Genomic DNA, 25,872 nt, shown 5'->3' with positions numbered 1-25,872 from the left:
ATGTGCTCAAAGTCAATCTGGATGCCTGGAGGAGTTGAAGTCTATGAAGAGCAGGGAAGGTCAGCAATGCGTCGACCCGCTGGCCGCTGCCCTGCAGCTGCCACACGCAACCTACCATCCAAAGGTCACCATGGAATCCTCCTCGTGGCTTCTCTCGCTCTTCCTCCTGCTTCTGGCCGCGTCGTCGCCCGGCGCCGTCGTCACGACCTCCGGCACGAGACCTTAGCCGTCGCAATGTGAATACTCTGGATTGATTCTTTGATGAAATCTGAGATTAGAGAAGATGTTGTTGTTCTTCCTATCTTATCCTCTGCCCGATCTCTGAATGCTCACGCCCTATTGTCTCCTAGGGATGTTGCAACCGTGTGGAAGGCCTTTCTGCTCTTCCAGACGTTCCAAAGAAGCAGGGTGATGACCGTCGACATCGAGGGCTAGCCGGCTAGGTCACTGCTGAAGGTATATCAGTGTCTGGTGTCAACATCTGTATGCCGGATGGTCATGTCTTCTTGAAGAATACAAGGGAAAAGATTATTGGGTAACAAATCCCTTGCATAGTTAAATCCAGGAGAACACCCCATGCTAACTGTTCATCTCCTCGTCGGCAGTTCAGTACAGTTTGATCATTCGACATGAACCACCACGTACTCGTCAACTGACGTGCCAATCAACCAAGCGTCCTTGACCCAGCAATGTGGGTTCCGTAACAATAACACCTAGGCAATAAACACTCAAGCAGTCATTTTCAGCATCCCAAAAATGAAGCAAAACCTTACTTTTTTATCAAAAAAACTGCTTATGGTTAGAACTTAGTTCTCATCTGCAGGTAGATATATAGCTAAAGAAGCAGGAAGGTGAAAAGAGATTCAGTATCATCTGAATCCGATAGGCAAGTGAACCAAAATATCTTTAGTCAAGAAGTCACTGGTCAACTTAAAAGAACTACTAGTGTACACAAATGGCGGGACCAATGTGTGGCTAAACTTAATCAAGTTTCACCTACAGAGTCCAGTTTGCGTAAGAGAGCCACTCACCTTGTGACAGCTGAAGAGGCGAAGACTGTACATTTCAAGAAAATTAGTCCAGTTGGGCTACAAATGGTAATATAGAAGTGAGTATGATGTATACACAGTGCTTCATCATCATGATATAGTGTAGCAATGAGCCACAATATCTATGTCTAAGTAGGTATCTGATAGTGACACATGGGAGTTTAAAAAGGCAGCCCCTTGCCCCAAGTAATGTGATATCTCCAGCTGAGGTTTATAGAATTAGAGTTTGCCCCGCATTGAATGACAATTGTTACAACCTTTACTGCCCATGTCACAAAAATGTTTCACTTGCAGTTACATACTTACATTTAGATACAAAATAGACAGACAATCTGGCAAATGAGCTCCTTTCTTTGTCAGATATATTATTAAAATATTTGCCATATTCATTTCACGGATGGACAAGTGCCTAATACATGTTGATGTGCATGTATTTAAAGCTGATCGATGTGTCACAATACAATACACTTCACTCCAGTTCCACATTAACAACCATTGACCAGCTAGGCTGCCTGTGAAGTGAATATCTAGAAAAAACAACGTTCAACCAGTAGCAGCCCTGATTCAAACTATATAGCCCATTGCTGTCATCCAATGTGAAGTCTGGACAAAACCAATTAATTGCTTCGCAGATGACTTGGTTTAGACCCCATTGCCCAACACCAATCTAGTTCATCTTCAAATCTACTAGTATTATTCTAAATAAACCTCACCCATCTATATATAACAATCTCTCAAGCATCACAGATGTAAGGTAGACGGTACATACCAGCTCATAACCTTTCAAGAGTTGTCACAGGCTTCAGCTGGAGATCGTGAGGGTTAGCACCTATCTTCTTCTTTGCTTTTGTATTCCCTTTGCAATAGTTTGTGCTATTTTTATCTTCAGAAGAACAAGGATTTTCACAAACTATGTCATCTATGATTCACTGTTTCCTTTGGTGGAAGTGATTACTAATATACTTAATGTTATCCTGTTGAAGTAAAGTTTACATACTTGATAACAAAATATAATTTGATTTTGTTATATTGGCAGCTGCATAATCACTAGTAGCACACACTGGAAACAAGAATAGGCAGTTTGAGAATTATTGAACACTTTCACTTTTTTGTAGTAATCATCATGGCTAAGCCTTTAAATTTAAACTTTCTGCCTTATCTTACAGGTTTACAATTTCAAGAACTTTTAATAATTTATTGTGAGATACAAGTTATTATTTTAACCCTCTAATTGCATATCTCCAGATCATATCGCCCATGGGGAACAAAACCACAACTAGCTGAATAAGGATGCTATGTGATTCTGTTCATGCCAGCTAATATTATGGTTAGCTATTAAAAATGGATTGAGAAATACCACAAAGATCAAACGCTGACCTGAGAGGTAATGTCAAAGAACGCTATACGCTCTCCATGCAGTCTAGAAACAATTGGAGCTGGAGGTCCTGACGTTGCACATCCAAGATTCTCAGAAGCTTTGCCAACAAGTGTCCCAAATACCAACCCTAGGCCTCCAGTGTTTTTTGTTACGACTGGGCAGACACAGCTGTTGAACTACTCCTTCCGAACTGGCGAAGAGTTTGCTCTTGAATTCATGCAAAACAGGGCAAACACAACGAAGCCTTTGGTTCCAATCATCTCTGATGACAGGACCATCAGCACCAGCTTCACTCCTTGGGGGGAAGAAGCTAATATTTCTGGAGATAAACCATCAAAGAAGCTGTTGACATTTCCTCCATTCAGTGAAACAAGCAGTCAAGGATCAAATAAGAGGAACCTGCAAGAGATATATAACTCTGGATCAACTAGAATGAAGTTTCTCTGCAACTTTGGTGGCAGATTCCTACCAAGGCCAATAGATGGCAAGCTCCGGTATGTTGGTGGTGAGAAGCATCTGATTCAGATTAGCCGGGGAGTGTCATGGCAAGGATTGATCTGCAAGACAACCAAACTCATCAGGCAAGCTCACATAGTCAAGTACCACTTGCCGGGGGAACAAGTGAATGTGCTCATTTCTGTTGCCTCCAATGATGATGTTCACCATATGATTGATGAGTGCATTGTACTAGAAGAAAGCAAAGAACGGCCAGCTTTGTACCTATTTACAGATGAAGATGATGAGCACCATGTACATTTTATGGTAGGGAGCTCATCAGATGAAGATACTGAAGCACAATACATTGCTCTAATAAATGGGTATGGATACACTGGACCAGGAGACAAGTTAAGTGCACAAGGTCCGGGGAGTACATCAGCCAGTGATCTGGATCAGCTGATATTTGACATTGATGATGAAGGATCAGTGACAGGGAGGACTGAAGAAGCCCCATCATGCGTTAGGAGCAAGTGTTCACAAAATAGTGTTACAGTTCCATCGAAGGCATCCAGGATCCCCCTACATAAGATTCCTCCCATTGTCATGGAACAAATGACCAATCAAGACTCTGCTATACGGAGTGATGAAGGCAAAGCAAGCTCCTATCCTGCCACAAAGTCAAGAAATATTAACACTGCTTCATCTATGCCATTGGAATTCGCATATCCATCTAAGTGGGAGCGAAACGGTAGTAATGGCACATCAAGGAAGACTACTGAACTGCAAAGGACAGCAACCAGCATGTCAAAGATTGGCCAAAATGCGGAAAGAAATAAGGAAAAGGAAAGCACGGCATTAATAACAGAGCTGGTCATACCATCAGACGAGAACAGTTTGAGGGTGCCATCACTGAGTTCAAACTACAGCAGCCCAACTCAACATACCAGTCCAGTTAACAAGTTGCTGAGAGAACAGACTGAGACAATCATCCAATTTATCCAGCCTAACAATTCAATAAATTTTGAGAAGTTGGTGACAGAAGATCCTGTTGGAAGAGCTGTATATGAAATGCTTGCATCTCCTTCAGGAGATTATCAAAAACCAGTGCACAAATGCCTGAACTCTGATGAAAGCATGATAGACGCAATAAGGTATAGCTCCCAAGGAGACACCGCCCCTTATTCCGATACAGATCAGCTCACCAAAATTAGAACCACTCAGTTGCATAACCGGACAGAGTGGCCTGCTCCTACCCAGCCATCTGAGTCAAATGAAGCAGGAGCTCGCATTTTGTGGGACAACACACACATCAGTGTGAATCCATACACCCATGAGCAGGTATTTTCAGTAAATACCGCTGGGAGTATAGAGCATACACTTCCTGATGTTATGTGCAGTGGTGCTGACAAGAACGATGATCCTTCTATGCCAATTATCTATGACAGAGAAATAGTACCTTCCCCACGTCCTTTTACATCTTCAGAAAGCAAGGCAGCTGAGCTACAGAAAAATGGTCCTGTACAGTCTTCAAGGGACAAAGAACAAGCTTCTCCCAGTAGCGGACAACACGACATACAAATTGTTAGGTTCACTTCACTTGGAGGCGATGGCAAACATATGCAAGTTGGAGCTTCGTCGGAAGAAGTTACAGAAAATTTTGCATCACCAATCTCAGAGCTTGAGGTACATCCCGTCACCTCCACATATGTAGTCATGAGAGGTAATTCCGTAAGCATTTTCCATGACAGCCTTCGCATTTCCTCTGATGGCAGGTATATGAAACCAGGGAAAATAAACTAGACCTTCCTGCAAATGTAACATTGGGTATAGATATTATAAGCAATGTCCAGGTGAGTAGCTCGTTTGTAAATTAAGCTAGAATCTTCAGTCCCAACTGCAAAGTCATTAGTTCAATGAGAAGTTCAGAACTATATATTTTGCAAGAATCTGCATAGTATCTTGTGGGGATCCCCACCCCGAGCTTTTTGCCATTGTAGGTCTTTGAACGTTGGACTTCGCTAGTTTGTCACTACAAAGAATGGATTCACCAGATTGCCAACAATGACATTGGCACTTTTATTTTCATGCCATTTTTCTCTTTTTATTTCATTTTTTCTTTTTTTATACCTGGACATCTGAAATGACCATCTTGCCCCTCATACATTCAACATAAAAAAATTTCAGTAAAAAAAATGTGTAGAATAACTTACACCGCAAGAGTACTGTTAGGAAAATATACGGACAGAAGAAAAACAAGGAACAAAAAAGCTTTAGTACAAGTAATTTGCAGTTCTGGACAAGGAATCATCAATCAATCACATCATTGCACATGATTTTCCACAATGTAACATTGATTGTTTATTTGACTTACACATCAGATAATAAGCAACGAGGACCTCGAAGATCTGCAGGAGATGGGCTCTGGTGCATTTGGAACTGTCTTTCATGGAAGATGGAGGGGAACAGATGTTGCCATCAAACGGATAAAGAATAGCTGTTTCATGTATCCATCATCTGAGACAGATAAACTGGTTAGTTGCTTAAAATCACATGACAAATTGGAGTCACAATCACAATGGAGACTTAGCAGTTAGTACTAGAATAGATCAGTGTCCCAAGATCTAGTGAACTAGCCTTTGCTCATCATAAAACAATTACAAATTTTATCACGCAGATTGTAGAATTTTGGAGAGAAGCAGCCATCCTCTCGAAACTTCACCATCCTAATGTGCTGGCATTCTACGGGATTGTGAATAATGGACCTGGGGGGACATTAGCAACTGTGACAGAATTCATGGCCAGCGGATCCCTCAAGAAAGTCCTTCTGCGCAAAGAAAAATTTCTGGACAGGCGTAAACGGATAACTCTTGCTATGGATGTGGCTATAGGAATGGAATACTTGCATTCCAAAGATATAATTCATTTCGATCTGAAGTGTGATAATTTGCTGGTGAATCTCAATGATCCATCTCGTCCCATATGCAAGGTGTGCCACCTTTCCATCAATATAATGTTTGTGTTGGTATAAAATGAGTCAGAAGAAATGTATAAATGGCCCCTTCCTTTCCATGTGAGCTGAAATAAAGCAACCGGTAAACTTGACTGCAGGTAGCTGATTTTGGTTTGTCCAAGGTGAAACAGACTACAATGGTCTCTGTTGGAATGAGAGGAACTCTTCCATGGATGGCTCCTGAAATGCTTGAAATGAGCAGCAATATGGTATCAACCAAGGTAGTACTCACAACCTATCTTGATGACCCCAAAAATTAATGGTATTACAAAGCAGAACATGCGCTGTGGCATTATCTGTGTTTCTCATATGGCACTCAATAAGCTGAAAACCAACAACTGAATTGTGATTTTGGTACTAAGATAATTGAGTTGACTAACTCTGTTATTCAGGAGGGTTATGTTTCGCCTCAGCTATTTCTGCATATTCAAGTTGCTTAAGTGAAGAAGAAAAGAAAACTAATTCTTCAGACTTAGTTATCTGTATTATCTACAATTAAATGTGCCTTTATCTGACACTATGATAGGTTGATGTGTATTCTTTTGGAATCATAATGTGGGAAATACTCACGGGCGAGGAGCCATATGCTGGCATGCACCATGGAGGAGTTATAGGTTTGCTTAAAACATTATGAAGTTATTATAAAGGATATCCTCTGCTCTAACACTATCTGCGTTCCTGATCACAAACTGAAAATTTGCAGGAGGAATTTTGAGCAACACATTGAGGCCACCAATACCAGTATCATGTGATCCCCAATGGAGGGAACTCATGGAGCAGTGCTGGTCAAACGAGCCTGAGAAAAGACCAACTTTCACAGAAGTGGTGAGCCGCCTCCGTTTAATGCTAGAAGCCAATTACAACAGGCCACTGGTCTAACTTCCATAAGGACCACTATCTGTCTATGTTTTGAGTCTACGGTGCAAACCGTACCTGTGTGTAGATTCATATTGTTCAGCACGTCTCTTTCAGCAAACCTTTTACACTGTGTGTTATTCGATCTGTATATGTATGCGCTGGTATTTGGATTGGGCCATGTGCACGAGCATGATGCATCTAAGGTTTATCTGTTGTGGTGCTGTTAGAGAACTAAAAGTGAAGTTTAATGCAAATTTCACCTCTATAGCATTTTTAGTACTTAGAGCATAACATAGATTACTGTTCGAAGTGATCTCAAATCTCGGTCTTATTTGGCTTTCACATATCAATATCAGATCTGTGGTCTGTATGCTAAGATACATGTGGCTTTACATAATTTTGGCATAAATAATCCCTCTCTCATCGCCACCAGAAAAACAATTTGCAGGTAATTTAAAAACTAGTGCATTAGATAGATATTGATGTGCATGCTGCATGCACGAATAAGTATGACTGCTAAAATCCTTGCGAACAAATAAGTACAACTACTAAAGCATTTCGACTAATATAATCCAGAACAGAGCATCTCACTACATTTGAACCTATCTATCTCGATCACTCCATAGTGGAGTGGTAGAGCGCGGCACGAACCCAGTGAGGAAATACATCAAACAGTTCCGACGCATGCAGCAAAGGAATCAAAGCATAGAGAACTAATAGAAGCGCGCGTGAATGCGAGAAGACAGAGCTAACAACCCCGATACCTGATTGTCTTCAGCACGAACCAACGGACTCTGAGCTCGCACGAGCGTCGGCCCGGAGCCACTCCATCCGCCCCGCCGGTTCCAGGCTACTAGTTCTAGCAGTGAGTTATGCCGAGGCACACGGCTGACGGCTCATCCTTCCGCCCGAGAAGAGCCCGTCTCGGAGGCTGCTATCCTCGCTGGAAGGTGAATCGGTTCCACCCTCTCGGCGACGGCGAACGGCGGCGGCGCTGGAAGCATCCGGGCCAGAGAAGGGCCGCGATTTCGCACATTGGACCGTTGGTTCGTGCATCGTGCTTGCACGCCTCGGTGGAAGGAAATTTTCGCCGACCTCTCAATTCTCAATTCAGAAAGGGAAAAGGAAATTGGGAAATTTCACCGAGGAATGACTGTGGATGAGCTTTTCTGGTACGGCCGTCGTACAATCCAATATTTCCGTTTACGTCCCTAAAAATGGATCAATCGTGATCCTAATCAGCCCACCGATCTCCGTCGAATTATGGTTACACGGCTGAGATCGAAGGCTATCAACGTGGGGAACTTTTGCGGAAACATACCTTGAACTATTTAGTATCACATGGTCCAATTCATCTCCGACCCCAGTGAACGCAGTTCCAGACTTCCAGTTCCTCCTCTCACCGCCGCCGCCGGCGATGCCCTCCGGCGTTACGCCGCCTCTCTAATGGGTTGCCCGGACTGAAGCATATTTCACTTCCTCTGCACGGTCCCGTCAATCCACCGCCGGTGATCACCCCTGCCATAATTTGAGGACGCCGCCCTCGTCCCCAACACCTCCATTGACGCCCTGACGGGCCTCAGGGTCAGGGAGGGAGGGAGGAAGTTTGGCAGGAAGGTGGAGGATACAAGGATTTCGCGTCGTCTGGGTGGGCATTGAGCTAGAGGACCCGTTCTTACAATCGAGCACGGCGAGGTGGGCGACTCATGGCTCGGCCCTTGTACTCGTGCATACAGCATACATTCCTCATTCGTGCGTTCTATAAATTGCGTTATGCGTTTTGTTTGACAGGTTCTGAGAAGCATGGTTGAGGTCTTGAGGATGACCTGGGACTGCCGCCTGCCATCGTAATTTGATTTTGGGCTTGTGGGTTCAGACTCTGACTGGACCGGGTGTAAGTCTGAATATCTGCTTGGTCAAGGAGACTTGTGTTTTATGCCAATTGAACCATTTTGTTTCCTGTTGGTCTCCTTAGCCTGTCCATGTCTGCCTTTCTGGTATGTGTTTGGTTATAGTTGTGTTGTGTCAGTTCTATCGGTAATGTTGACTGAATCCTCTCAGCTAATTGTGCTATTTAACACCTCTTGGGACGTAGGCGCGAAAGCAGTCAGATCTAGTAGCGGGGGTCTTGAGGTATTTAATCACGTGTTGATGAAATCTATACTGTTTGGATGGTCCATTTTTTATTTGAGACTCTAGAACTTCAGGTTCATGATAGCATAATCTTTCAGTTTGCATGGAAGGGTTATGTAGGACATTTTAGTGATACTTGCGAATAAAAGTATTCCGGAGAAGGATAAAAGATAGGATGATAGAACTAATAGACGTTGCGATGACTGAGGACCAAATAGAAAAATGTTAAAATAAAAGGGAAACATATTCCACACAGTTATTCAGACAGGTATCTACATCCAACAATTCCATACGGTGGCCATGAGAATGATAAGTTTCTGTCAGTTTTCATTATATTTTATTCAGTGTACTTGGCATAGTGCTTATTTTGTTAAAAAAAAATCGACATGTTCTTTTGCCTATTGGCAGCCTTCTGCGTCAAAAGTCTACCTATTGCTTAATTGACAAATGGAATCATTCTACTTGTTATGTTAATAGCAAATTACTGAAAATCCATGAAAAATACCAGGCATTACCTACTTGAGTTTCGAATGAACAAAAGCAGCAGCAACTCAACCTTTTATTTGTGTGTAATTACCACTGTGATGGCAAATCAAAACAGATTTTATACCTTTGGCTCATTGCACTTATCACAAGTTGCCAACTTGTTCACAGAAGATTAAACATCTCTTCGTGTTGTCCAGGTACTCCATTTGGTTCATGCACCCACATATATTCCAATGCAGAACATTTGCTTCCTGGCACACCAATGCCAACTTGTCCACTCACCTACTCCACTTGCACTATAGTACTGCATACTACTCTAATGCCACTAGTATATATTACATGCAATTAGCTCACCTAGAGCAAGCCTATTGCAGCACAAATATGCAAGCACAAACTTAACAGCACTAAGCCATTAGCAAAAGCTACCACCCACCCCTGTATCCCCCATCTCCATTGTCAGATCCTTGGGTAAAACTAACGCCATGTGTGGAGGGGCCATTCTCAGTGATCTCTATTCACCAGTGAGGCGCACGGTCACTGCTGGTGACCTATGGGCAGAGAGTGGTAGCAGAAGGAGTGGAAAGAACCAGAAAAGGAGTTCTTGGGAGTTTGATGAAGCCGATGACGACGACTTTGAGGCTGATTTTGAGGATTTCGAGGATTGCAGTAGCGTGGAGGAGGTGGATTTTGGACATGAGGAAAAAGGTTCATAATTAGGACATCCTTGTTTTCTTATCCTTTAGTTCTTGCTGTTATTTTCTCTCTTGGGTTCTTGATTATGTTGCTCCTGTTTTGTTCCTTTGGTGTATGCTTTTGATTTCATGTTGATGCCATGCTTCGAATAGGTTTTGTTGTACCTTGCTTGTCATGGTTTCATATCCTTACATATGGTTATCAATGCAACAGGAGATCCAGCATATAGCTTTGAGAATTGGAATATTTGTTGTTTTCTAGTTATGGAGCATATAGCATATATTTGTTGTAATCATAGAGGGAACAAAATTGGGGTTTCTCTTTCACCTTAACCTGTGTTTTTTTTATCATCTTGGATGCAGATTTTCAAATAAACAGTTCCATTTTCATGAAATTCAACGACCATACTGCCAAAGTCGCCCGCAGGAAGCGAAAGACCCAGTACCGGGGGATCCGGCGGCGCCCTTGGGGCAAATGGGCAGCTGAAATCAGAGACCCATGCAAGGGCGTCCGAGTCTGGCTTGGCACCTACAACACCGCTGAGGAGGCCGCAAGAGCATACGACGTGGCAGCCCGACGCATACGCGGCAAGAAAGCCAAGGTGAACTTCCCTGACACCATCACAGCGTCTGCCAAACGGCTTCCAGGACGTGTGCCTCGACCGGCAAAGAAGGTTATGTCACAAGAGAGCCTGAAGTTCAGCAGCGCCTCTGAACATGCCATCTCAGCAGGCAGCAGTACTGATGCCACAGTCGTCAAGATTGAGTTGTCAGAGTCAGACTCTCCACTACCAATGTCCAGCGCATGGCTTGATGCGTTCGAGCTGAATCAACTTGATGGATCGAAGTACCTTGAAGCTGGTGGGAAAGAAACAACTGAAGAAACTGATCATGAAAATGGGGTGACGGCAGATATGGTTTTTGGCAATGGCGAAGTGTGGCTTGCGGATGAATTTGCGTATTATGAGCCTTACCCGAACTTTATGCAGTTACCTTACCTTGAAGGCAACTCGTATGAAAACATTGACGCTCTTTTCAACGGTGAGGTGGCTCAGGATGGCGTGAACATCGGAGGTCTCTGGAGTTTCGACGATGTACCAATGGACAGTGGTGTTTACTGAGACACAGCAGGCTGAAGAAATCACTGTTTCAACTTGTAAGCGCCCTCACCCACATAAGCAATCGAGATGTCCATTTTTTCTGTCAATTTTCCTAAGAGTTGCTATTCTCTTACATTGACGACACCAGGCCCAGGGGCTGAGGGAAAAAACCAGGCATTATTTCAGGTGATTGCAGTGATATACCTCTGTTGACGTGTGATGCTACTCCAAGATGATTCCTAATCCTTTCCAGTTGGAATACGCAAGCGTGGTGCATGCTGAACTTGTGAGCTGAGAGACATGTTTAACTGTTGTGCTTTCTTCATTATCATGCTCTTCTTTCCCCCCAATCATTGTTCTATCAAGTATCAACACCATTGAGGTGTATGTGATTCTGGAAATCTTTCTGTATCAAGAGCTTGTGATTATCATCCAATTCAACTCTATCTGTTCAGCTTGCACGGTTACCCCTGAATGCCACAATGAAGTGAAAAATCCTGCTGTAGAACTTGAGTGCCTTTTGCAAATGCTGACAGCACCATACGCAACTTGCTGAATGAAAGAAGATATCCTCTATGCCACGCCCAGCATTTCCATCGAGACCAAGTGGTGCAGAAGCAAATTAAAAGACGAAGCGACTAACGTAATTATATTGACGGGAGGACCAACATGCCATTTGTTTGTGTCGCGAGGAATCTGTTAACCTAACATAATCGTTTACTGCCAAATATTGTTCCTTGGAGACCGAGGAACCTTGACACGAGACCGTAGTACGAAGCAAAAGATCGTTTCGTTTTTGACAAGACGGACGGCACGCCGAGGAATCTTTGCTAGATTGGACGTGACGGCCTCTTGTTCCTCCAGGCGCGGTTGCGTCGATGCTCCCCACGTGAATGCGAAGCAGGCTACGGTGAAATGCTCCGTCAGAGTTGCTACAGACTCAGCATGTGCTGAAATACAATTAGAAACTCCATCGCTGACAGATCGATTCTATCAGTCTTCCACTGCATGAACGAATCCCACAATTGCTGCTTTCTCGAATTGCTTGTGTTAGTCTTCAACTACTAATTCCGGCATTCCGCTATCCACAAATATATATTAACAAACAAAAATTAAGGTGTACAGGTGTGTTGGATATTCGATTTGATTGCTGGAGACAGGTGAGCGAAAAAGCATCCTTTCCGATGGTCTGTACATAGCTACATGCATTGAGAACGAGCAACAAATATTGTACATTCCACAATCCACAGTGCTAAGTGCCACGGCGCCGTCACACGAGTACGGCGAACTGGCTCCACCAGCACCGAGTTGCTACAGAATAAACGCACATATACTCATCATGTGCTCAAACACTCTAATCACAAACTAACCAACAAATCTATCAGTCTTCCATTGCGTGAATGAGTCCACAACGGCACACGGCAGCGTACCAAATATTCTGCCAATATTTACAAGTGTCTGCTGATATCAGTAGTGAAAGTGAAACCCATCCAACAAAAGCTGTACATTTTTTTCCTGGCATCTTTTATTTTTTTAGGATTTTCCTGACATGTTATGTTTATGTACATGGCTGCAAGCTAACAACCGAGGCATGCAGCAGCGTATCGCACCAATCTAAATGAACTAGCAGACCATTTTGGAGAACAGATCGTCTAGAGCTGAGTACAGGGGCTGGGCGGCTCGGGGCCTCTCCACCCTCCCAAACAGGATATCGGTTGTGGTCAGGTAAGCGTCGCCGTAGAAACGAAGATTGGTCTCTGATCTGGTTGTCACAATGTTCCCTTCCAGTGAAACCCCAACAAACGCACCTGTTTACAAGTTTTTAGGACATCAAGTGTATTCAGGATAGATTAAGATAGCTTGTCACGAACTTGCTACATTGTACCAATCAGAGGTAAGGAAGTTTTGTTGCTGCATGGATGTCTCAATGTTAACTATGGATAGTACATTATTACCTTACAAAAAATACAGAGGTGAGTCCTTTTTTTTTCCCTTCTTTTTACTAATAAAACATATCCTACTTGACAACATAATCAGAATTGGACCTAAAATGGTGGCAAAATATAAAACCAATGTTCAGATTATTACCTTTGCTGCAGCTGTAGGAGTAGCATATTCCGGAACCTTTTTCGCTGGCCCGAACATCTGCCTCAAAGGCTCTGCCTATTGGCCCTGCTGCAGCACTCAATCCTGCCCCAAGAGAAAGATGAATGCGACTGCTGAATGCCTTAACAGCTTTACGGTCACGAAGCACAATGATAAAATCCGTCAGTTCTCCTCCGATCTGGCATATACAAAGAGGTCACCATGAATGGAAATTTAAGGATCCACACAACAAATGCAGTGAAGCATCCAAATCATTACATAGTTCCAATATCAACTCTTTTCTATAACCTGCCACTCAGTCAAGAGAAGGGCCATAATTTAATGCATTTTCAGACAAGTTTTGCAGGATAGGTATGCTACTTTTTAATGGAAAATGAGCAGATAGTTAGGATCACATTGTAACTTTAGGGACATTTTTGCATAACTACAGCAAAGGAAGGCAAAGGAAAGCTAGGGTTTCTCACCCAGTCAACTAGAAACTATTCTCTCCGTTTCAAAGTATCAGACATATTAGAATTCGAAAAAGGTCAAACTCCATAAACTTTGACCAACAAAAACATAAATTATATGCATGAATTAAAGGTGTATCAATAGATTCACATTTCACGTATCTTTTAATATGAATCAATTTTGTAGCAATTCATAATATATTGTGTGGGTAATGGTCAAAGTCTACTTCTAAACACTTTCCCTAATTTTAATACAAAATGTAAGGAGTAGCTTGTATTCTTCTGTACAACTAACACATAACTAATGTGATGTGCATATTTGTATTGAGTAATGAGGTTCATCTATTTTCTGGTGAAAAAGCAAAAGATAATTTGTCTAAAAAGCTATAGATGCTGTCTGCACACTAACATATATGAGATTTATGGGGCAAATACCTGCACTCCCCATCCCAGTCCAACAGATAAAATTGCTGACGGGGCAGACCATGATCCATCTGATCTGCGAGCAACTACAAGACCAGTGCCAACTTTGTATGTAAGAACTGCACCCGCCTTGGCGACTGTTAGAATTGCAAGTCCCTTTGCTCCCTTGAGAATAGATGATGGGATGGACTTCTCAGGGTTTAACCTAGCAACCTACATATTCCAAAACAGAAACATTTCTCAACTATAGATTATAAGGTTATATCTCTTTGCTGAGTAAAACATCATACATACCTGACAATATTTCTTCATTGTGTTTGTAGCCTTGTATATTTCATACTCCATTGATACACCAACAGGCATGTTCAACCAGCTTCTAGTGCTTGTCCAATCCATGACGTCATGTTTTGCTGGCTGCATGGAGTTGCTATTGTAGTTGATCAATAGGCCCTGAAGTGGATCAAGCCTCTCATAGCAAGCATCACAAACCCTCTGAGGATCACGAATTCTGAATTTCATGGGCATCAAACATCTTCCCTTGGAGCAATCTTTGCAGAATATACCTCCACAGAACCGGCAATGGTGCCTTCCACGAGTCAGAGCTGTGAAAGGCAAGTTGCACTGCAGGCAGGCATTAGCAGAGCTATCTGGCAACCACTCTGGTGGATCCGCTAGCAACACCTCCCTGTATGCACTATATTGCAAAGCATTTGCTTCAAGCAGTGGTGGTGCACTTGGAACACAGACAGATGGGTGCACATCAACGTCACCATCATTGCCAGATCCAAGAAACGATATATCTGTGCTGAAACTTTGCTGCTGCGATGCATCGTCCTCGCTCTTGTTTGCACCCGTGACGATTGAAACCAGTCCACCTAGAACAGACTTCAGATTGACTTTTGGACTAGCTCGTGTCGGAGTGAACGGATCGTCCCTCGAATCATACTCTGGGAAGTCTGGTTCAAATGATGGCTCATAGAGATAATCCTGAGGCGGGTAGTTGTTTCCAGCAACTACATTGGACAGAGCAGCTCTCTGGTTCTGGCTGGTATCAATTTTTGACAGGGAAGAGTATGCCATCATTTCATCTGGAGTTCCCATGGAATCATCTAGAGGCTATAGTAGAAAAAAGGGACCACCTGCAAGCAAGTGATTGCACGTAAATTGCCAAACATGAGGTGCAAGGAGGGGGGGAAATTGCAACACATCCCTGAGATCTTATCATCACATTTAGAAGCTCATACTGTCATTTGTTTGTTATATACTCTAGCTATCTTGTGTGAAGTTCGCAAGCAATCATTTTAGACATTTTAAGCACAGCAATATCTGATGTCCAAACTGTCGTTACCTAAAATTCAAGTTATTCTTTTCAAAAAAAAAATTCAAGTTATATTCCGTTTTTGACACAAAGCATTGGAATTGAGCCATGAGCTGGCAATGCTATCTGTATACGCCAAGAAACCAAAAGGGATCCAACTGAAACTAATCCCAGATGCACAACACAACCGCACAGCATCAAGTATTCCCTAAAAAGATATGACTACGGGCGTGATCACCCAAAGTGCGTGGACCCTAACCTCTACATACAGATACGAGATTGAGACGACAGCAATTGCAGAACCCTAGATGGGGCAGACAAGCAGGCCGGCCGATCACCCAGCGTGGCGAGATAATCGAGTTAACAGAGCAGCGATCGATTCAAGCGCGGACACGACGGATCGAGCCCCAACAAAACCAGAGCGATCGGACGGCGCGGCGGGGGAGCGAGCTAACACCGTCTTCACACGTAGGACAAAGCGAGTAAGATGAACAGCGGGGCTTACGCGTGCTTGGATCGGACGGGCGCCGGTGCGATCGTCTCCCGGCGGCCGCCTTGGCGTCGGGGGTTGTCTCGTTTGTTTCTTTCGCCGGCAACGGCAGGGAGGAAGGGAAGATCAAGAGATGGGGACTCGGAGGAAGCAAGGCAAGGTTATCGACCGGCTTTTTGCTGCCAGTTAATTTGGGGATAAGTTATCGCCTTAGCGGGCTTTGGGTTTCGTAGTTCTTCCTATCGGATCCGTGAGACGAAGGAAGAAGGATCCAAGCTGGCAGTTAGCTCAGCCTCAAGCGCGTTACGTGGGGCCCACCTCGGAGACGCTGACGCCGTGTATCGCGTTTGATGGCCCGATTACGTTTGCTGCCGAGCTGGGCCAATACATGGGCTTGATTGGGCTGCCTACCCTTTTTCTAGTTGCCTGATGCCCGCTGGTAAATATTTTCGGAGCTGCTACAAACCATTGCACAGTTCATGGCAATAGGACCTGGAGGAAGAGTGAGATATTGCACCAATCGAGAAAAAGTTGCGAGGTCGTCCTTTACAACAAACACGTCCATACAAGTTACTGGTACCAGTGGATATTCACCTTCCAGCTGTGTGAATGCAAAGGTCCATACAGTAGATGCAATGTGTGAAAACACCAATCAAAGGGTCTTGCCGTCTTGCAACAGGTAGGCTTTATGTTGCCATTCCAAGGACAAGGAGGGAGTCATCTGAAATGAACAATAATCACTTTTCCGTAAGAGGAGAATAGCAGACTGTCGAGAATATTTCGTAATGGATAGGGAAAACAAGAGCAGATGAAATCTCTACTGATGGGTTCTGTACTTCTGTTATGAGGAAAGACACCAAATAGAGGGCACAAAATGCATTGAAATTCAACAGAAGAATAGCTCATCGCAACAGGACATGTTTTTGCATCCATCAATCAGATTTCATATGCAACGTGCAACTCAACCACTATGCAAATATTCAGATTGACCACTCTATAGCCTATAATCAAATCAAAATGCACTGCGATTTTATTATTTGCAATTTCCTGTGTCTAATGAGTGCCCAAGGAAACCAGGGATACACAGACAAGGATGTGCTAATTCATACTGGAAAACAGAGTTTGCTTTCTCATGATGTCAAAACTCAAAAGATCCTATGGAACAACAGGGTGAAGATAATTCCTTATACAATTTAAGATGATCATAGAACTTCAGAGCTAGCAATTACCATAGTGCCAAAACTAGTTCAACCATATCAAAGAGTGGTGCACATCATTTATCCATCTCCCAGATAATGCCACCATCCTCTGCACGCAGCAACTAATAAGGCAAGGAATATTTGCAAAATACACAAGCAACACAAGTTTTTTAAACTTAGTGCTACTGTAAATCCTTAAGAAAATAGAATGAACGGTATGTCCTGCTATGTACCTTTGATCTTTTTGTTTATCCACACCTCAAGTAGCATTCCTGCACCAACACCAGCAGCGCACACGGCACCGTAGATTGCCAATGCAGAAGGCAAAGATCGCCGAGGTAGAAAATAACACTCAGGGACTTGCCTGATCTTCTTTGGAAGGCGCTTTTTGATGACCGGCTGGCTAGATTCAGTGGTAACTGCACCGCCCACTGTCTTCCAGTCCACATTCTTCAGCATATCTTTCGAGTCCTCACTAGCCATTTGGAAACTGTACATGCAAAAATGCTTATAGAATAGTAAAAAAGAGCACACCGTCACTCTAATAATTGAATATTACCATCTAAAAATATCCTAGAACAATTGACAAAATCAGTAGAGAAAATGTTACGACTAGTATCACATTTGCTACCTCCAGGCTCCAGGCAGATAGTAACTCTAGGAAGAATAATGTCAGCTATAGCACCTTCAGAAACAGTTCTCTCTTTTTTTTCCTCAACCATTACATTAAATCTGTATGTAACCAGGATTGCCTATTCGTCACGCCTCAGTACATGTCAATCTTGGCAATATAGAGAACTACAGAACAAGTAGGAATGTAGGATCACTGTGGCATCATTCCAGTGCAAGGGAACGTATATACAGAACCAATACTCTACACGATTGGTCCAATCCTGTCTCATTTTTCCAAAATCGATCAAAGACCCTAGCAACTGAAGCTGCTAATGGTCCCAAAACCGGACCAAAGCCACACCGAACTTCTCTGCGAAATAACGTCAACCTCGGACAGCCCCACCCCACCAATCACCCTCCTAAATCCAAATCAAACCAATCTAGATGCACGGTTAAACCAAAACAAACCATACCACGATGAAACCAGAACCCAGTTAGGCAAGGGCCAGGTCAAAGACGCTGTGCCTTGGATGTGAAAAAATAGCTGTTTTGATTCCTGACCTGGGTGGAGTGGACGCCGTAGACCGGGACAATGGAATGGCGCCTGACAGAAGAGTCGGCTATTAGGGTCGCAGGTCCTGATGTGGGGTGAGCGGGCGGGCGGACTGACCGTGCAGCAAGCGGCGTCTCGGGGGGTCGCCGTGGGTTGGATAGGTCGGCGACGCCCAACGGCGGCGGGGGCTCCAGCGGTCCAGCCTCCCCTCCCCCGGCGTTGGCTTGACGACTTGCGGCTGATGGGCTGAGTGATAGAGAATCGGGCGGGGCCTCGTCACTGTATCGCAAGCCCGGCAACAGCCCATAGGTGCTGCAGGAGGCCCACCGCCCAAGCCAGCTAAATATTGGTGAAACCATAAAATAGGTTTTTTGCATATATCAACATTAATGTAGTGACAAGCCTTATCTCTATCGAGGTGAAACAGTATTTCAAGTATGCACGTATGCTTCATAGAACAATTCTAAAAATATTTTAAAGATGTACACTATGGTTTATATCTCATTTTCAGTATTTTGAAAAGGATGCATACAAGGTGAAGCTAGCCACACAAGCTACCGAGGTCATCATTCTTTCACAACGGGATCAACAGCTTAATTAATAATGGTGAACAGTAACTTTTCGCTGGCTTTATAGAATTTTATCGGGGTCGCTTGACCCCAACGACAAAGGCTAGCTCCGCCCCTGAGTGCATATGTTAACCTTTTAATTGTCAATATTTGGAAGTGTATCAACCCAAAGTCAAATCTAGCATCAACATCTCGTTTTAGTATTAGCAGAGGAGTGTTTATATGTGTTTATCAGTATCGTTCTTATGCATATGCATCCTAATAAATCAAAATCTTTTTTATGCCATTATCAAACGTAGAAGTTTTTCGTCTTGTTTCTTTAAAGCATCTTCAAAGCTTATTGCATGTATAGCTTCTTCCATTTGTATCAAATGTAAACATAGTGAAAACTCATGCTTTTATACCAGAACATGTAAACAAAATCTGAAGACAGGAAGACACCACCTGTTTCGTCGCCCAAAAAACCAAAAGCCTTTTTTTATTGTCACGCAAAAAAAAACTGAAAGGAAAAACCGTAGAAGATCCCCAGCTAGGGTTTTTATCCCAAACGTGCCGGACCATATAAAAGCTCAGAGCCTCAGCCCCTCGCGACCTCCCGCGCCGCCACCTCCCGCACCCGTGCCGCCTCTTCTCCCCTTTGCTCCGGCTACCTCGCGCAAGGTGCACGGGCCCGAAACCCTAACACCAGCGGTGACGATGGCGGCGGCACCGGCAGGCGGCGCCGCGCGGGCGCTTTCCCAGAAGGAGCTGGACATCCAGATGATGCTCGCCGCCGACGTCCACCTCGGCACCAAGAACTGCGACTTCCAGATGGAGCGCTACGTCTTCAAGCGCCGCACCGACGGTATCAATCCAATCCTCTCGAGTCTACCCAATTTTTTACATCGAATGCGCGTCGATATTTTAGTTATAATAGATCTGTTCATGATGTCTTCTATTTGGATCTTGTCATGCTGCGATGCGTTCAATTCAGAAATATTGATGCGTATGCCATTCTAGTTGGTAATTTTGCCATTGGTAGCAGTGTGTCGTCATCTAGAAGCATTTCTCCAGTATTACGTGTTTCAGATGGTAGTCATCATCTTAGATCTCAAGGCTTGTCTAGCGTTACTGCGTGAGGATTTTGAGGGTTACTGGGGTGAATGTGATCTCCATGTGTGTAAGGTCTAGCTGCAACATAAAAATGCTTGTCAATCTGATCTCATAACGTGAGCTGTGGGTTCATAGATTTTATCAAAATTGAAGGATCAATTGACTGATATTGAACATCATGGTCTATATGTTGGCAAGGACATCTAGTAGTATTGTGCTAACTCCAGTTGATTACCATTGAACAATTTTCTTTGTCACTTTACCATTGAGCAAGTTAACTCCATTCTATATGCTGTCGTGTTTGTTCAATGCAATTTTCTCTGTCACCATGGTGAGCTGCAAGTTAACAAGAGGGCTTTTCGATACTATCCATCAGGTATTTACATTATTAACCTTGGCAAGACCTGGGAGAAACTTCAGTTGGCCGCGAGGGTGATTGTTGCAATTGAGAACCCCCAGGACATCATCGTGCAGTCTGCTAGGCCTTATGGCCAGAGGGCTGTCCTCAAGTTTGCGCAGTACACTGGTGCTCATGCCATTGCTGGCAGGCACACTCCTGGTACATTCACCAACCAGTTGCAAACCTCTTTCAGCGAGCCGCGTCTTCTTATCCTGACTGACCCCAGGACTGATCATCAGGTGAATTTTTATCTGTTAAAATATTGTATGTCAGTTTGTCAACTCAGAACAATCTTAAATCTTCTTTGTTGAACTGTGAACAGCCCATTAAGGAGTCTGCACTTGGAAACATCCCCACAATTGCCTTCTGCGACACTGACTCGCCTATGCGCTACGTTGATATCGGCATCCCCGCCAATAACAAGGGGAAGCAGAGCATTGGCTGTTTGTTCTGGCTACTTGCCAGGATGGTTCTCCAAATGCGTGGTACAATTCTCCCAGGACACAAGTGGGATATCATGGTAAACTTACATAGTCTAAACTAGTACCCCTCCTGCTAATGTTTGGCTTGTAGAAATAAGGTATTTCCTTCACCATGTGATCGTGCTTCTTATTTCTCTTTTGCAGGTTGATCTGTTTTTCTACAGAGACCCAGAGGAAGCAAAGGAGCAGGAGGAAGAAGAGGCTCTGGTTGCCCCTGACTACGGCGCAGTTGCTGAATATACTGCCCCAGGGACTGACAACTGGGGTGGTGATTGGGGGGCTGGTGATGCTGCAGCTCCACCTGCTGCCATTCCAGCACCAACTGGTGCCGACTGGACTGCTGCTCCAGGTCAAATTATTCTTCTTTCGTAACAATATAATTTGGTTAGATGTATGCATGCCTAAGATGAGCTGTTCTAGTCTTGCTCAATAGTGTTTTGTTAGGATACATTTTTTTCTTTGATATTACCGGTGATTCAGTGCTGTACCTTATGCTTATGTTTTTAAGTGGCTTGCTACTGGGTCTAAGTGGGAAGCTGACACCAGCTGAGCTTTCATGTTTCTATGGGGTAGCTCAAGGTTTAATCTACATTTGCTCGTTTCTTTATTTTCCATGCTCACTTAAATTCTTGTTTCATGGAGTCGTGTAAAATTGTATACCTTAACTGGGCCAATGAGTAATGTTGCTATGTAGAATTCCCTCATTTAGCCTGTTGTCTATTTTGTTCACAGATGTTGACATTGTTAACTGCTTACCTGTGGTTTGATCTGTTATGGTAGCCTTACAAGTACTGCTATCATTTTTCTGAATTGCAGCTCCTCCAACTGATGGTGTCTGGGATGCAGCTGCTGCCCCACCGCCTGCAGCCGCCGCCCCTGGATGGGAACAAGGCGCTGCCCCTGTCGCGACACCCACTCCTAACTGGGGGTAGAAGAGTAATCACGCACGCCTGATGAGCCAAATTGCTGATGACACTGGTTGAGTAGCTTGAATTTTTCACAGTAATGAGTTAGATGCAAATCAAAATTTTGTGTTATTGACTCTGCTGGGACAGCGAGTGAACCGGCCCTTTTTTGTTACCTCAAATGGATAGCACTATTTTAAGCGCATTTTGAAAACTGTATGTCGTTCATTGCAGCAAAATGTTTCACCTGCTCGCTGACTGTATCTCAGAATCTCTGAATTGTCATTGTCGAAATGTATGTGGACATGCCGACATGGCGCATAAGATTTGTTGAATAGGCTGTGGACTGCACTTGTAGCTATCAAGCTATGTACAGCCTCACAGCATGGCCCGGATCCGGTCGCCGTCGGTCTGGACGTGACGCCTTGTGACCTCCGCTACGCTCCGGCAGCCGCAGAGCGCCATGGCCAGGTCCAGCTCCCTGTTCAGCATCTCGATCACGTGCCTCGCCCCGGCCTCCCCGCGCGCCGCCAGCCCGAAGAACACCGGCCTCCCCACCTGCATGCAATTCGTCGTCAGAATTTGCCACGGTTTCCCTTCCGAAACAGGCAGTGACCACGAGTTTATTGCCCGGCGAGGGAGCGTACCATGACTGCCTTGGCGCCGAGCGCCAGCGCCTTGAACACGTCGGTGCCCCGCCGGATCCCGCCGTCCACCAGCACCGGCACGGCCCCCGCCACCGCCTTAACCACCTCTTCAAGCACGGTGATGGTGGGCGGCGCGTAGTCCAGCTGCCGCGCGCCGTGGTTGGACACGATCACGCCGGCCACCCCGGCCTCCACGGCCTTCCTGGCTGTCCAAACGCCGCCGCAGAGTCAGAAAGTTCAGCGACCATAACAGTACTCCATCCAATTCATCACGGGTATTATGGCAGTTGTTAACTTGTTAATTCATTACCGTCCTCGGCGGTGACGATGCCCTTGAGCAGGATCGGCAGGCTGGTGATGGACTTGAGCCATTCCACGTCCTGCAACCACAGTTCACCGAACAAAGCACACAGCATCAACCACTCGCCACTCAATTGCCAGCAGGACTACTACTACTACTACGTCCGGCCCATCACGCCATTGTCGCCGGTACAGGCGATTCAAGGCCGCTGTAGGCCTGGAGCCAAGTACTGATGCATGCAAGCAGAAATGGCTGGACGTGCCCATAGGGCAGGAGCAGGACGCCGGTAGGCCACCGCCATTTCAGTGCATCCGGCGTACAGCCCTGATGCCTGATGCGGACGCGTCCTTTGCATCCCGTAACTGTTCCATTATTCCATATGCTATGGAATTAAAGAAAATTTATGGCACGGCCACCGGTTGCTTGCGCTGTGTTATTTGCACTTGCACATACCTTCCATGACAAAGATGGATCCAGCGTCTCGCGTGCGAATCGTTCAAACTTGGAGCCACCTTCCTGACGATGGAGATGACAAGATGATGGTTCAGTCTTTCAGATGAAGGAACGTCCACTGTGAACAAACTCTTGTAGTTCTGAATCTGGGACTGGATCAACCAAGTGTCTCACTCACAGTGCCAACATCATCATCGAGTGACATTAAAACTTCAAGGTTTGGCGACAGTGGGAAAACCATCCTGCATCAACAATCAGTGCAGTTACAGAGTAGGGCCCTACAGAGTATCACAACAGAAAAGGAAAGGGAAATTTTTGCATCGTTGTGATGTTGAAGCTATTGAGCTGCTCTACGTAAATGTGTTTAGGATTTATGATATGGCATGGGAAGATAGTACCTTATCAAAATTTAACCTTCTGGAGCAATAGGTTAGCAAAATGAAATTTTATGATTTGCAAAAGAACAAATTTCGGCTGAATGTTCAGGAAAATTTGGTAACAGAACTAATAGTACTGTACTTGTTTCGGATGTCAGCCTCACGCCGACCAAGCACAGGTGTGTCAACTGTCAAGACAATTGCCTTGAATCCTAAACTCTCAGCCCGCCGTACCAACGTTGCCGAAACATCCCTTCTCCTGTACACCTATAAGGTACACAATGAAAAAAATTCAGACGTCAGGTACCTGCAAAGAAAAGATGAATTTACCTGAAGATCAATGTCAAGGCATCGATCATCATACATATAGCTGATAAAAGCGAACGGCATCGCAACTGGCCGCAACCTCCTCGATTTTGCAGCTGGATCCGAAGGAAAGCACCTGTACGTATGACAGATATGAACATGTGTAACAATGTACAGAAGGTATAATGTTGAGCACATCATCAGATGACCCATAAAAACAGATTCAGTAATTACCATTATGGTGTTACATGCTGCTGCAGCTCTTGCTGTGGCCACCTCCCCTGAAATGAACATTTAGAGAAGAGTTGTGGAGATTGCACCAGCCCTTGGATGACATATTTTATCATTTAAAAAATAGGTGACTAGATTTTTTTTTGGTACCTTCTGGATTTGCTAATTTGTGTGCCCCTGTTGGGGCGACAATTATCGGCGATGGCATATCATATCCTAGTAAGCTTGTTGACATGTCTATCTTGCTGACATCCACAAGGACCCGTGGCCTTAACCTGTGAAATCCATGCCAAAAAGGTCAGGTCCTACTTCTTAGCGAGGTACAAAATTAGTGATGTAGTGAACAATACAGAATTCTTCCATATGCTGCAATGTTCTCTCTCAATGTGTACTCATCCTCTGCACCCCCATTCATGTAATCATAGTGCATCTTTGGTAGTGCTTTCTTGGCGAGTTCTTGATACTCCCGGACATTGACTGGTAGATTATACTCCATTCCTGCTACATTAATTTGTTAAAAATGTCATTCTGATGCTAAAAGTATCGCAGTAGTTTAGATGATTTAGAAACATATATAACCAACAAGATCTTCCTTGTCTCAAATCCTTTCATTTTGGATACACAGCGAAACTTTATGATACATATATGCTTCAAAAGCTACACATTCTTATAGGCGTTTTAGATCTGCCCTTTCTTTTGGAATGGACTGTTACCATTTTACGTTGTTCCTGTTCAAACTGGTAAAATGGTAACAGAAGTTTACAATATTATTTTCCTCTAGAAGTTTATAATACTAAGTTAAGTAGATCGATCTGAAGTTTACCATACGAATTTCTTCTAGAAGTCAAAATGGTAAAATCTACGTAAAATAGAAGTCTCAGCTGTTCAAACTGGAGAAGTTTACAATACTAATTTCCTCTAGAAGTCAAAATGGTAACAGAAGCTTACAATTGGCATCAGAAGAAGATTTAAGACAATTAAACAACTGGTCCAAAACCAATAGAAATCAATTTAATCCAAAAAGCTTTGAGACATGTATTCTTCGAATAATACTAAACCTTTCAGACATCTCATATATCTAAGCTTGAACCAATCCACAAGCAGATCAATGCAACTCCACACAACAACTGAAAGGTTTATTTTTCTGACAAAACACAACTGAAACGTGTCCCACCGAATTCAAGATAACCCCCAAATTGGCGTAACGAGCTAACGGCGGATAGACATGGGGGGCTGTACAAAATTGCCAGGACCTCTAGTACTGCAATCCCTTCTGTGGCACACAGTTGGGGAGCATTCAAGATTTGCAGCAGCATCTAACATGCCCATCCCCTCCACCTAAAGTTCCACAGAGATCATGAACAAATAAAAAAGCATACTGGGATTCTGCACATGATGGAAACAGGAAACTGGAAGCAAATTCCTCGTAGAGAGATTGAATTGAAAAAGGAACAGTGAGAAGCAGCAGCTGCAGCACCATACCTCTTGGGACTTGGAGGCGAGGTCGAGTAGGAAGAACAGCTAACGAGGATGCCAGAAAGATGAGCGAAGAGCAGCTTAAGGGTTAGGGGGTGTTTGGGAGGAGGGGGCTAAGGCCTGGTTTGGTTCACTGACTTATTTTTAAGCCCCCGTCACATCGAATGTTTAGATACTAATTAGGAGTATTAAACGTAGATTATTTACAAAACCGATTACATAAGTGGAGGCTAAACGGCGAGACGAATCGATTAAGCCTAATTAAGCCATGATTAGATAAATGGAGAACCAGTAACTATAGCTAAAGATGTGTCAATTACGCTTAAAAAAATTCGGCTT

The 25,872-nt window shown here is 44.1% G+C and overlaps 5 protein-coding genes and 1 long non-coding RNA gene across 8 annotated transcripts; 3 read left to right on the top strand and 3 right to left on the bottom strand.

Moving 5' to 3' along the window:
- Window positions 1-2,465: 2,465 nt before the first annotated feature.
- Window positions 2,466-7,009, top strand: LOC101768206 (fibroblast growth factor receptor 2). Its single transcript, XM_012844189.3, has 7 exons — window positions 2,466-4,548; window positions 4,638-4,715; window positions 5,244-5,396; window positions 5,540-5,851; window positions 5,974-6,096; window positions 6,402-6,489; window positions 6,579-7,009. Exons 1-7 carry the CDS (start codon window positions 2,644-2,646, stop codon window positions 6,752-6,754), a joined length of 2,835 nt encoding a protein of 944 aa, XP_012699643.3. The 5' UTR covers window positions 2,466-2,643; the 3' UTR covers window positions 6,755-7,009.
- A 1,076-nt stretch (window positions 7,010-8,085) lies between these two features.
- On the top strand, window positions 8,086-11,611 carry LOC101766995 (ethylene-responsive transcription factor ERF073). Its single transcript, XM_012843319.2, has 5 exons — window positions 8,086-8,428; window positions 8,525-8,627; window positions 9,550-10,057; window positions 10,408-11,200; window positions 11,293-11,611. The coding sequence occupies exons 3-4, from the start codon at window positions 9,835-9,837 to the stop codon at window positions 11,163-11,165; spliced, it is 981 nt and encodes a 326-aa protein (XP_012698773.1). The 5' UTR covers window positions 8,086-8,428; window positions 8,525-8,627; window positions 9,550-9,834; the 3' UTR covers window positions 11,166-11,200; window positions 11,293-11,611.
- Window positions 11,612-12,489: 878 nt separating this feature from the next.
- LOC101766172 lies at window positions 12,490-16,117 on the bottom strand. Its single transcript, XM_004958256.4, has 5 exons — window positions 15,946-16,117; window positions 14,417-15,261; window positions 14,135-14,335; window positions 13,233-13,428; window positions 12,490-12,952 (listed from the first exon to the last, which is right to left on the bottom strand). The coding sequence occupies exons 2-5, from the start codon at window positions 15,221-15,223 to the stop codon at window positions 12,768-12,770; spliced, it is 1,389 nt and encodes a 462-aa protein (XP_004958313.1). The 5' UTR covers window positions 15,224-15,261; window positions 15,946-16,117; the 3' UTR covers window positions 12,490-12,767.
- Window positions 16,118-16,423: 306 nt separating this feature from the next.
- Window positions 16,424-18,547, bottom strand: LOC101766578. The gene is made up of 4 exons (XR_001163434.2): window positions 18,303-18,547; window positions 17,363-17,619; window positions 17,160-17,238; window positions 16,424-16,651 (listed from the first exon to the last, which is right to left on the bottom strand). It is a non-coding gene; the product is annotated as an uncharacterized LOC101766578 (long non-coding RNA).
- An 899-nt stretch (window positions 18,548-19,446) lies between these two features.
- LOC101765347 (40S ribosomal protein SA) lies at window positions 19,447-22,005 on the top strand. Its single transcript, XM_004958254.3, has 5 exons — window positions 19,447-19,707; window positions 20,332-20,594; window positions 20,678-20,875; window positions 20,982-21,186; window positions 21,654-22,005. The coding sequence occupies exons 1-5, from the start codon at window positions 19,560-19,562 to the stop codon at window positions 21,767-21,769; spliced, it is 930 nt and encodes a 309-aa protein (XP_004958311.1). The 5' UTR covers window positions 19,447-19,559; the 3' UTR covers window positions 21,770-22,005.
- Window positions 21,937-25,628, bottom strand: LOC101765752 (peroxisomal (S)-2-hydroxy-acid oxidase GLO4). 3 transcript variants are annotated; one of them, XM_022824498.1, is made up of 11 exons: window positions 25,540-25,628; window positions 24,408-24,558; window positions 24,208-24,332; window positions 24,061-24,107; window positions 23,885-23,962; window positions 23,663-23,787; window positions 23,322-23,385; window positions 23,144-23,206; window positions 22,700-22,769; window positions 22,390-22,595; window positions 21,937-22,300 (listed from the first exon to the last, which is right to left on the bottom strand). In XM_022824498.1, the coding sequence occupies exons 2-11, from the start codon at window positions 24,551-24,553 to the stop codon at window positions 22,121-22,123; spliced, it is 1,104 nt and encodes a 367-aa protein (XP_022680233.1). In that variant the 5' UTR covers window positions 24,554-24,558; window positions 25,540-25,628; the 3' UTR covers window positions 21,937-22,120. The 3 variants fall into 3 exon arrangements, with proteins under 3 accessions (XP_022680233.1, XP_004958312.1, XP_022680234.1); XM_004958255.3 differs by having other exon boundaries at window positions 24,408-24,555; XM_022824499.1 differs by having other exon boundaries at window positions 23,927-23,962; window positions 24,408-24,555.
- Between the last annotated feature and the right edge of the window lie 244 nt (window positions 25,629-25,872).

The sequence above is a fragment of the Setaria italica genome, chromosome II (genome assembly GCF_000263155.2).
Source record: "Setaria italica strain Yugu1 chromosome II, Setaria_italica_v2.0, whole genome shotgun sequence".
Classification (NCBI taxonomy): domain Eukaryota; kingdom Viridiplantae; phylum Streptophyta; class Magnoliopsida; order Poales; family Poaceae; genus Setaria; species Setaria italica.
This window is presented reverse-complemented; position numbering and strand designations above follow the sequence as displayed.